The following is a 12,113-nucleotide window of genomic DNA, read 5'->3' as shown; positions in this document are numbered from 1 at the left end:
AAAAGGACCTCCAACTTAGAGGGCACTCAAATATTCCTTTACCTTTTATTTGACCCTCCTTCGCAAAAAATGTTGTGATGTAAGTTTGGGGTATTTGTCTATCTGTTTGTGGCATAATTAAAAATAACAATAACAATAAAGAACGACTGATCGATAGTCAAGTGGTTGAGGTTACCACGCCAAACCCGCTGTGCGCGACGTGTCGCGGATTCGATCCCCGCATTTGATGAGCCTTTGTGTGACCCACAAATGCTTGTTCTGAGTTTGGGCATGTGATTTGTATGTTTGTAAAACCCCCGTGAAACAAGGATTAAAACCCCTATTGCGGGAGTCGTTTTTTTAAGAAGAAAAAGGAATGATAAAAGAATTGGTGGTTATTGTTGTGAGCTTTAAAAAAGATTTTTTTTCGTGACGTATTGATATCCCCCGTTGTATAATACCCAGTATTCTAGTAACAAACAATCTCATAAAAACGCTTAACATTTCCGTAAATATCGAGTAAGGGCCATTCTCAACTGAGAGCACGTTTCGTTGCGACACAGCGGCCAGCGGGCAGCACTGTCTTCGTAAATGAAATCCTTTTATTGTGTAACTAGAACAATATGGCTCGGATTTAATTAGGGTTGACACTGTTTTTTACTGTTAATACTTATATTTCTTGTTGAAATTAACTTCTGTGGAATAAATAAAGAATATTGGTTAGAAGAATGCTTAATTTTTAAAGCTTAATGTGAAAACCATTCTTATAAGCAATATCGAAAAGAGAATTTTGAATGGTATGGTTAAAATTATAAAATATACTTAGTACTTATTTGTGGTTTTCAAAACATCACATACTCGCAGAATCCTTAGAAAAATAGTTATACCGAAATTTCAACTTTATTTACTTTGGAAAATGGCATCAACTTAAAAAATCGCCATCCCCAAATCAGGAATTTAAGTAAGAAAAATATGTCGTTATATTAAGTTACGATAAACCTTTACACAACCACTTGATTCATTTCATAGTGTATATAGATCAGTGACAACCCTAGCTCGAACTGTTGCAGGAGATAAAAATAAAGTCACTTTGTAAGCGATGTATATTACACGAGGGCCTGTTTTTTGTGCCTCTGATTTAAATCTAAGCCTCTTCTAATTAACTAGTGATGTGACTACTTTATTCGTAGCATTTATTTGTGAAACAGAGTTACACTACGATATTGGATAATTCGAATTAGTTCTGTGTATATAAACCTTTTTGGTTACCATATTGCTTTACATTCTTAAAAAAAAAATCATTCAATACAATACTTGTTGATAAATGTCTATCTTTCATTTATCTTGCCGTAAATATCAGGTCATGTTTTATGTACCGGTAATTATAACACAGGTACCTATTTTAATGTTATTAATTTACGAGAAACAGGTCTGTTTGACCAGAATTTAATATAGCTCCTAAATAATGGGCAGATAAATTGGAACCAGTTCGAATCGCGTCCGGGGTTGCATCATGCCTTCCCGCACTTAGTCAACGACGCAGATTATGTACCTAATGGAAATATCACGGGTACATGCTGTGTACTTTATTAAAAAGCTGAGAAAATGAGAAAATATCTTTGTATAAGACTTTTTTTAATACATTATGTTTATCACGGATAAAATAATAGAATAGAATGCAGTTTGATGAGTTAAAATCGTCTGCCCTTGACAGGTCCTTTACAAACTCGCAACTTCGCGTTCGAGGCGTGCAATAAATATGTAGTGGATTATATTTTTCTGAAAAACTACATTAACCCATTTAAAACTATTACCAATTTATGGGAAAAAATCTAAATCAGAAGTTAAAAAAGCTTCAACGAAGTAATTTTAAGATACACTGTAAAAAATACGATCGCTTCTCCATTAACTTGCTAATCTGTGGCAGCACCTACGTACCTTCCCTAGTACTCAGGTACAGATACGATATTTATGCACTATTGTGCAAGTCCTCTAATGCCTTTTTGATATTGCATCCTGGAGTTAGATATTTGAGGCAGTTAAACTATATTGTAATTAAGTTTCGATTAACTGCTACAAGTACGTATTAAGTAAAGGTGCTTGTACAAAACAGTTGTCGATATGTTTTTATTGATAAGTAAAGACAAGCAATAGATAAAGTGAGTTTGCTCTAATCACCGGTTCGCTCGAATCCTCATAGGATGGATACTCATTTTGAGTGACGCACGGTATTAGCACGTACGGGATGAGTTTGAAAGTAGTCCTCACTGGATGTAGAAGTAGGTATTTACTTTGTGTGACCCATGTCAATATGTGAAGTCTCTTGTAAAAAATATAATTGTCTTTACACTCATGCCAAAATCAACATGATCATTGTAGTAATGCTATTTTTAGGATACTAAGCAAAAACGGAATTCTATTTCTGAGGCTCCACTGTCTGTCACCAAGCTTTATCTTATAAACCGTAATATCTAGACAGTTAAAGCTTTTGACGATGTTAACAACTAAAATAAAAACATCGAGGTTAAGTAACACTTGGTGCAGTCATGAATTCGATGGTTGCTCAATTTTTCTTCTTTTTTTCTTTAGTTTGTTTGCAGAGAACTCTTAGTGTTGCGAGACTTATTAACAGTTTTTCCTAGTGAAAGGTTGTATTACAGCCTACACAGAGTTTAGTACTAGTAGAGGTGCACTGAGTACAATGTCGTGTCTACGTGACATTTTGTTGAAGGTCAAAGGCGAAGGGCTCTTCGCAACAGTAACAATACAGTTCTATTTCTAAGTAAATAGACTTGTGATGGTTGATAATGTATTTAATTGTGAAGTAGCTAGCTATTTAGTATCTTTATAAGGGAGAGAGAGAGAGAGAGGGGAGATATTACTGTAACCTTTTCTATATCCTGTCTTTTAAAACCCAGTCCTGCGCTAAAGAATTAAATATTTGAGTCACGGGAATTATCATAACATTCATGAAATTCGTAACATGGGCCAATAAATCAAAATCAGAACAAGCATTTGTAGATCACACTATTGTCCTGCGCCGGGATCGAACCCGCTACTCGTCGCCAACACTAAGTTTGGCGTTGTGACCACAAAAACACTCGGCTATCTGTGGAGACATTAATTAATGTATCTTTTAGGGATGTTTTTAAGAACATAGGTAATGTTTAAGAAGGTTTTAGACTAACATTTGGTGTAATTTTGTCGATTCCATCAACGTATACAAATATTAAACTTATTTTGAAGCTTCTAGTTCTAAAATCAAGATAACCAAGCCATCTTACTTCCAACGGCCTTACAGTCCAATAAAAGAAATTCAATGGAATATTTTCGTTAGCTCATTTCTTTTGTTTCCATTACTATTTCTCATACACTTGCAGAATGTGTGGGTGGGTGTAAACTGTATGGGAATCAAAGTGGAGTGAAGCAATAGTCAGTGACCTTGTGACTTGCTAATTACTAAGGCATTGCTATATTGGCTTCTCTAGTGACCTACATGTGTCATTTAGGCCATGTCAGTTGGAACCTATCCAATGGAAAAACCTTTAATTATCAAACTACTTGTATGCACTTGATGACGGACCTGTTGGTCTAGTGGTTAGCGACCCCGACTGCTATACCGGAGGTCGTGGGTTCGATTCCCGCCCAGGACAAATCTTGTGTGATGAGCATGATCATTTGTTCTGGTGTCTGGGTGTAATTTATCTATTATATGTTTGTATTTAGAAATATATAAGTAAGTTTATCAGTTGTCTGGTTACCATAACACAAGCTCTGCTTAGCTTGGGATCAGATAACCGTGTGTGAGTTGTCCCAGGATATATTATTATATGAAGTAGGTTCAGCTAATTAAGCGTGTAGGTTACAAAAAATAGGACAATAGTATTTGTGGTAGATGGACTCTTGAAACTAGTATCTGATCGCGCAGTGGTGGAATTAAAACTTGAAAAACAATCCAGTCTGATTCGTCACACTGAGGATACCGCGTAAAAAGATGTATAAAAAAATTTGAAAATGGTCTTCAATCTTGATTTACAGTACCGTTTATCTGCCAAAGCCACCATGACCCAAACTTCAAAATCGACCATTGTTCCTACCTATGTTGGGAGCATTCGCTGACAAACTTTCAGCTTTTATAAAATAACGTAGGTCTGGGGTCACGGCCTCTTAGACCATTAGGAAAATGAAAAATGTGTTGCATTTTTAGATGAGAAGTCCTTATTTTTATTATTTATTCAAAAATTAGAAAATTACATAAAAAATCGCCAAACTGCAATGCAGTTTGTTGGCGATAATAGAGCTCTTTAATATACAAAACTGCTCAAACTAATTTGACTAAGATTTGTACAAATAACCAGTACCGATTACCAAGAAAAGTCAACCCAACTACCAGTTTAAACGAAATATTAATTAAGATACAATCAGGGACCGGACAACCCCACTTTAGAGTTAAGCCGTTTGACAGGGTAACCCGTACACGGGGTAACTCATATCGCAGTGTTACCTTTTGTTCGAGTTACATCCTCGAAACCCAGCGAAATGGTTAACACCTTCATTATGGTAACCACGTGAAGGGGTTAACCCCTTCAATAACTTAACCCTTTGAAGTGGTTACCTTCACGAAAGGCTTTTATTCGTGTTACCCTGAATTACCCATTAAACTTGAGCTGCATACTTGCACCCTAGCGGCCCCTCATTGCTTTACTAAGACTACAAATGATTTTCTTCTATCGTCGAGGCGTCGCGCTGCGACTCGCGCCTCTCGGACAAACTACCTACGCGCGAAACGTCGCGTCATGTCAGCATGATAAGAAAACCAGCCATATAGGTAACTAGCTGTTGCCCGCCACTTCGTCCGCGTGGTTAGAAGATATAAGTTAGGAATATTTGAACGAATGCTCTCGAAGATTAATATTTTTCCCCGTATTTGCCACATTTTCCATTAAATCTTCGCTCCTATTAGTTGAAGCGTAATTTTATATACCTAGCCTTAAACCTTCCTCGATTATTGGTCTATTGAACACAAAATGAGATCAAATTTTTTAGATGAAATTATTTATAATTAAAGTAAAAAAATCGAAAACAAGTTTTTTTTCATTTTTTGCATTTTCTGAGAAGATTTGACGGGTGAATTTTCGATTGAAAATTAGAGTGTTTTTTTATATTAATTCAAAATAAAGTGAAAAAATTAATATTTTTAATCAAATAAATTACAGCGTATTTGGGACACAAAAAAGTAAGTTTTCACCAAATATCGTTACAAAAATATTTTTTTGTAAAAGATAAAAAAAAACCACAATCTTGTTTTTTTGGATTTTTCACAAAAAAATTGAGGTTATGTGAAAAAAGTGTAAACACAAAAGTTTTAGATCTTTTTAATTCCTACAACTTTGCCATTTGACTTTTTTCGATACGAATTTTAGTTTTGCCGGAAATCGAGAAAATCCCTTTTTTACTCTTCAAACGTCACTCCCACCCCCTTCCCGACCTCAGATCGCCCGTAAATTATTTTTCCTTTCATTTTTATAATATTCCCCTCCTTTTCTAATAGGTTTCATCCTACTATTATTTTTTTGGTTTTAAAAATTATCGACCCTGGTCTACAAGAATAGACACGAAAAATATATATCACAACGTTTGAAATGTGCGACAAGCAAAATTAAACTGTAAGATCATATACACAATGATTTTTATTCCATGTTTACAAGTTGTTCGGTAAATGCAACAATGGCGCCGCTGGGCGGTAAGATGTCACGTGCGCTCGTGGTTATACTATTTTCAAACTAATGTCTATGATAAAGAGTGCATATTACATTGTCTTAGGTTGGAGTGGGTTACCCTGTTACAGTGTTACAGGGTAGTGAAAGGGTAACCTGTTCGGAACAGGGTTCCAGTAATCCGTTCGAAGGTGTAACATATGTCATAGGGTTTTTTCTTGAAGCGCTTAAAAAAACCCCTTCAAAAACCCTTTCAATGAGTATCCGGCCGGTCCCTGGATACAATCAATAAACTTCACGAATAAATTACTTGAGACACTAAACTTACTAACTTGCGTATCAGAAACAACGCTGTCAAAATTAATCGGACACTACTTTAAGATGACCAGTTTAGATGACCCCTGAAATATGTAGAGTACAGGAAAAGTAGAGCAAAGACGATAGAGATCGTCTGGACGAACTATGAGCAGAGGTCTTATAATGTTGGACAGGGAAGCTAGTAAAATGTGTAGCAGTGATAGTACGAATTAAATGAAATTGTTATTATTTGTTTATTTAAAGTCTATGTTTTAAGGTTCTTAATGGCCGATATAAAAGGAGAGTATGGGTTTCGTTTTTATTATTAGAAATTTAAACCTATTTTTTATATATATATAAAGTGTCTATTGAATGAAGCCAAGAAAACCACAAAAACATTGTTTTTTATAATGTTACCTTAGTTTAATGATATTGGAATAAAACTACAAAAAAAAAGTTTAGTGCTTGTATACAAAAAATAACAATGGGATCCTTCTCTTTAAAATTATAAACATTTTAACATACATATACTTGTCAACTGGACATAATAATTTATAGTCTATATACCTAATCGACATACCTACACTTTTGTTTACTTTCGAAAAACCAACATATCTAGAAAAAAACAGTATTCATACATAAAAACCAGCCAATTCAATCAAAATCCATATTCCCACCTTTCAACTACACAAAACTTAAGTGTCGCAAATACTGGCGTTCTATGCTAAGCTTAAAGAGTTGATAGTGGGGTGCTGTGCGCTGCGCCTTATATAAGTGGTGGCCGGGACCCAGAGCACATATGAACAGTGTGAGTTGCCCCTTACAGTGTTAATTACAGTTCAGTGTACTTTACATAATGAAGGCTTTCGTAAGTGTTTGTTTTATTTAGGGGTTGTATTTAAATGTAGAAGTGTTTTGGAGTGGTTGGTTATGATTATTTTAATATTTTTAAAAAAGATAGATATTATTAGATAAATTATTAAAATAATTAATTATTTACTAGTATACTCGAATTTAATTAAAACATAATTATTTAAAAATGCATTTCATCATGTTTTAATCGAGTCAAGTTTCGCGAATTAATTAGTAATTGCTAATACGTTTACAATAACTCAGTGGTTAACTGTTGAGATCTTGAAGTCTCGAGTTCGATTCCCATGAAGTGTAACTTTCATTTTTTAGTGCTTTTCGTCTCTAAATTACTGAAGGACCCAAAATACTAGCGTCAAATTTCAAATATGTGTTTGTTTCATATTTGTTGCAACGTAGCAATAAATATAATTATCATTTATTTCATCCCTTAAATTCAGATTTAATTTTAGCAGAACCATTTTTATTTACTTTTAATTTTTATTTCATTAATTCATTGTATTTAAATATAATAATCATAACGTAAAATAAACGACAGATTTAGATTAGTTAAAATTTGTGTCTGACTGTCTGTCTGTATATACTATTTTTTCACATCACTCGTGATTTATAGTTCAATTACAGTCTTTTACGTAATACATCTCACAAAAGTTATTTTCCGAAAAAATATAAATCTCCTGGCTATTTAATTGTCCCCACTTGTACTTCATTTTAGTTTTTCCAAGCAACTTCATACTAGCAAAGCTTTTAATGTAACGTTCTACAAAAAATGATATATCTCAGAACTTGTTAGTTTAGTTTTCTGTTACATAATACACGGGTTCCATTATCCCGGTTCGCAGCTTTCCCTGGCTAGGTAACCGTATTAGTCCGAGCAAGTAAATTGATACACATACGTTAGATGATATAGTAATTAAAACGTACTTATCCTTTCAAGATTTGCCGACGGAAATATTTGTACGTTCCATGATTCGTTTTTTGTCGAGATTAGATTATATAAATTGTAATTAATTGTGTTTGGATTTTTTTTAACATAGTTTATATTTTATCTAAAGGTGTAATTATGGGTTAAATATATATGCATTAACTTATAAATTTTATATTGAATAAGGGTGAAATGGACCAAATAACAAAAAGATCTATGTAATGTTTAAATTTTGCAATATTTAATCTAATATTATCATCATTAATTTGAAACTACTATAAAAATATCATAAATTAAAGTTCGGCGTGATAGAATTTATTAACTTTATCCAACATCATAACTAAAAACAGTGTCGAACCGATATTCAAAATGTAACGTATTTATGAACTCGATTCATGTGATAAACATCGATTCGCGCACAAACATTTCCCAACACCATTCATTGTTTCTATGTCGCAATAACCCACTAATCATGTCACTTTGAATCGATTGTACACTAGACCACACAAGTATGTACATTAGGATATACAAATAAGCTTTATTTCAAAGGCAATAAAGTTCAATTTGGTAATATATAGCTAAAGCTTTGTTGTCTGTACAACCTACCGTTTATCAAGTTCTAATAACCATAGTATACACAGCCCTATGGTATTCAATCAGCGTCTCGATTTTCGTTTTCGTCGAGCCACAATCGAATACTAATCGATTTGATGAAGTCATATCACGCAACGAGTAAAAGTAATCGAATGCATTGTTTATAAGCTGTATGCGTTAATGCATCGGCCAGTTTTGGCTACTGCTGTACTTTTCTCTTTATTTGCATATGTCCGGTGTTTTCGTTGATTTGCGTCACGATTTTTTTCTTGATCGTGGAATACTGATATCCATGATATCTCGAATGTCTAAGTTACTTACGTTTTCCTCAAGCAGATTGTAGAGATTTTAAATTCGAATGGTACCGCTCTGAATCGAAAAGAGTTCAATGCGATGGAAAAAATAAACAATGAACTTAATGACACAATACTGAATTAATTAATGTTTTTTGTATTTTGTCCAACACAACTTTTTTACTAATTATTCAAATGTTTTCTTCATTTCCAGGTCGCAGTCCTTATCCTGGCAGCCTCAGTTCTGGCGGATCCTGAACCGAGCAAAGTTGTCCAGAAGCGAAGTGGCCTAGTCGGTCATTATGGCGCGCCTCTGATAGGCCACGGACTGGCATTTGGGCATGGATACGCGGCTGGGCCAATCGGCCATCTGTCCGCGGGGCCAATAGGTGCGGCCTACGCTGCAGGTCCTTACGGTGGACCTCTAGGGGGCACTATCGTTGGAGCTGATGTCCATACTACAGTCACCAAACATGTCGGTGTACCAGTTCCCGCTCCCTACCCTGTCGCTGTGGACAGGCCTTACCCTGTGCCCGTTAAGGTTTGTTTTAGTTTCTTCTCCAATTCAAAATCTTCCAGTAAAGCTAAACTGTGGAGTATCTTGCATTTACTCATCGTCCTGGCTTAAAACCACTATAATCTTCTAAATCAACACATATTCCCTTATATACGCCTTTATCTACTTCTATCCATGTATGTTCCTCCCTAATCAGATCAAAAATGAAATCACTCCCTAAGGCAATACGTCTCAACTCATATTCTTACAAAACGGGTTTCTAAAGCCTTTTTTCACATTACAGGTTGCCGTCCCAGTGCCGGTTGACCGTCCGTACGCCGTGCCGGTGCCCAAGCCGTACCCGGTGGCCGTTGAGAAGCACATCCCCGTTCCCGTCGACAGGCCCGTGCCGGTACCTGTACCGCACGCCGTGCCATACCCTGTCATCAAACAAGTGAGTATATTGCATGAACTGGATTTGAGCTATTGAACACAATTCAAATCTTGGTCATTGTTCTTTTTAGTTGGTAAAGCTACAGGCATGTGTAGCTAGATGTGTTAGGTTCGAGACCTATTTAAGGTATGAATTTTCACAATTTTGAGAATTTCATGGACACTATCGTTCCATAAAGTAAGATAGAAGTAGTAGTGAAATAGAGATGTAAATACAAGATGTAAAATGTTTAGGTGCAGAATGTTCTATATTTGAGATGAGACATTAATGCTATAAATCTATCATATAATTGGCTACATAAACAGGATTTCCGAGTGTCTACTCAAGAGAAAATCTACTACGCAATCGAACGCTAATTACAAAACCAAAAATATTTGTTTAAACTACTCCGATCTGAAAATGGTTTTTTATCAAAATCTTCAGCCCCAGATATTGAAAATCCTTTCTACTTCTCTAAACATGAAAACTTCTAACACCTCATGAATCTCAACCTAAATATTCTAACCTCATTCTCCACTTTGTATAACAATTAAAATTCAACACTTGTCTGTGGTGTGTGAAGATTGTGGTAACTTTAGAAGTATTATACTGTTGCTTGATGGCACTAGGGTAATGAAGCGATTAAAATTACCAGCTGTCTGTAAGATTGGATAACAGTGGAGTTACATTATGTCATGTGGATGGACCTTGGCACAATCATCAATATGGATTGACTTGTAGGTAATGTTGATTGGTCATTGGAGCTCATTTTTGTATTTCATTTATTTCCCTGTCGAATGAGACAGTTTTTTTATAATTATCATTAGAAAGAGATACAATGTCATAATGTACTTCATTGAGAGGTACACAAACGATGTTCCAAATAACAAATGAGGTTCTCTAAGTAGTTCATCCTTTCGGAGTTGTGTGTTGTTTTTTCGCGACAACCTGCAATGGTCTGATGCATGCTTCAATCTGTTGCTTTATACTTTATCCTTTTACTTGGATTCAATCAATTACATTAATACAAACCTAAACAGTCTCATTAAATTGCTAAGCGTTTACTTTAAGCTTCCCAGAGTCCACAGTAACGAGATAATGATCAAGATTAGTTGCGTTTCCGTCACGCTGGACAGCGCGTGCCACTCAATTGAACACGATTCTTGATACTAGCTTATAAGGGGCACTTGTTCCACTAGGTGATATACGTGGTCTAGTAAACGGTGATTTATTTTGTCATGTTTCCTGTGACGTAACTTAGAGGACATGTTGCATGATACAGCTAGCTAGTATATCGAAGTTATAAGGACCTTCCCTTACAACTTGGATAACGATCTTTTTTTCTAACTTGGATAAGGAGTGTTTTCATGGAAAAAAATATTGTGGTTGAAACCTCAACCCCAAAAAATCCTCATTTGCCATTTTCTAGACATTTTCAAAAGTGCATGAGATTCAGGTACAAAGTTAGTTTACAGTTAATATTGTTTCAACTACTTACTTAATTATTTCTTACTTACTAAGATAATTATTTAATGACGTCTTATAAAACCTTTTTATTTACAGGTCGGCGTCCCCGTGCCCCACCCATACCCTGTAGCTGTGCCCAAGCCAGTAGCCGTGCCAGTACCCGCGCCAGTCGCCGTGCCAGTCGTCAAGTCCTACGCCAGCGCGCCCATCTTCCACGACTTCCACGCCCACGGCCACTCTCTCCACTCCAAGTACGGATGGTAAACTGTCTAAATGACGTCACAAAATGACAGATTCAAATCAAATTTCGAATGGATGTGTTTTTGTTTTTTGAAGTCTGATTGTCAGCCAGTATGGTGAGAATTCTAAATACAAATTTCAAGGGAGTTGACGCTTTGGTCTTTATGATTATGAGTTGTTTAGCCCTTGATTTAATTTAAAAAATGAATCTGTCATAGAGTGAAAACCAATATGAAATGTTAAAAGGCATTTTCATGGATTTTTTGTACGTAGTCAGAACGGTATTATGTGATGTAGATAAGTAGCTATAGGTGTGAGTGTGACTTCTAGAACTTATTTTCGTATGTTAAAAGTGACAGATTCCAACGGTTTCGAACATCATTTGAAACAGCCAATCACACGCCGCGATGAGAACTTACGACCAATAGCGGCTCAACATGACCTATGACGTCACTAACTTGCGAATTTAAGTTCAGGTATTGTGAGAAAAGTTAGGGATTAAGTGCAATCACAAGAAGCCTGACGCCATTTTGAATTTATTGTAATTAAATATGTATTAATTTTTATTATTGCCAATATTATACTTTTAAATGATTAAAATTAAAAAGACTTGGGTTTGTTAACCCCTGTCAGTGTATTTAGTATATGTATGTTTACGTATAAAATATTTTATATTTTATGTATGTTTACCACTGACTGCTATTATAATACGCTGTGCTAGCAATAGCCAATAACATCTTGCTATTTAAAAATCGCCATCTAGGCATACGGAGCAGTGGAAGAGAAGGAAAAACTAATGTTT

General features: G+C 35.3%; 1 protein-coding gene across 1 annotated transcript; it reads left to right on the top strand.

The window, feature by feature from the left end:
- Positions 1–6,849: 6,849 nt before the first annotated feature.
- Positions 6,850–11,829, top strand: LOC113503976 (tetra-peptide repeat homeobox protein 1-like). The gene is made up of 4 exons (XM_026886119.1): positions 6,850–6,861; positions 8,890–9,253; positions 9,414–9,625; positions 11,168–11,829. The coding sequence occupies exons 1-4, from the start codon at positions 6,850–6,852 to the stop codon at positions 11,333–11,335; spliced, it is 756 nt and encodes a 251-aa protein (XP_026741920.1). The 3' UTR covers positions 11,336–11,829.
- Positions 11,830–12,113: the final 284 nt, after the last annotated feature.

The sequence above is a fragment of the Trichoplusia ni genome, chromosome 20 (genome assembly GCF_003590095.1).
Source record: "Trichoplusia ni isolate ovarian cell line Hi5 chromosome 20, tn1, whole genome shotgun sequence".
Taxonomy (NCBI): domain Eukaryota; kingdom Metazoa; phylum Arthropoda; class Insecta; order Lepidoptera; family Noctuidae; genus Trichoplusia; species Trichoplusia ni.
Note: the sequence above shows the minus strand (reverse complement) of the source record. Positions and strands in the feature narration are given on the sequence as shown.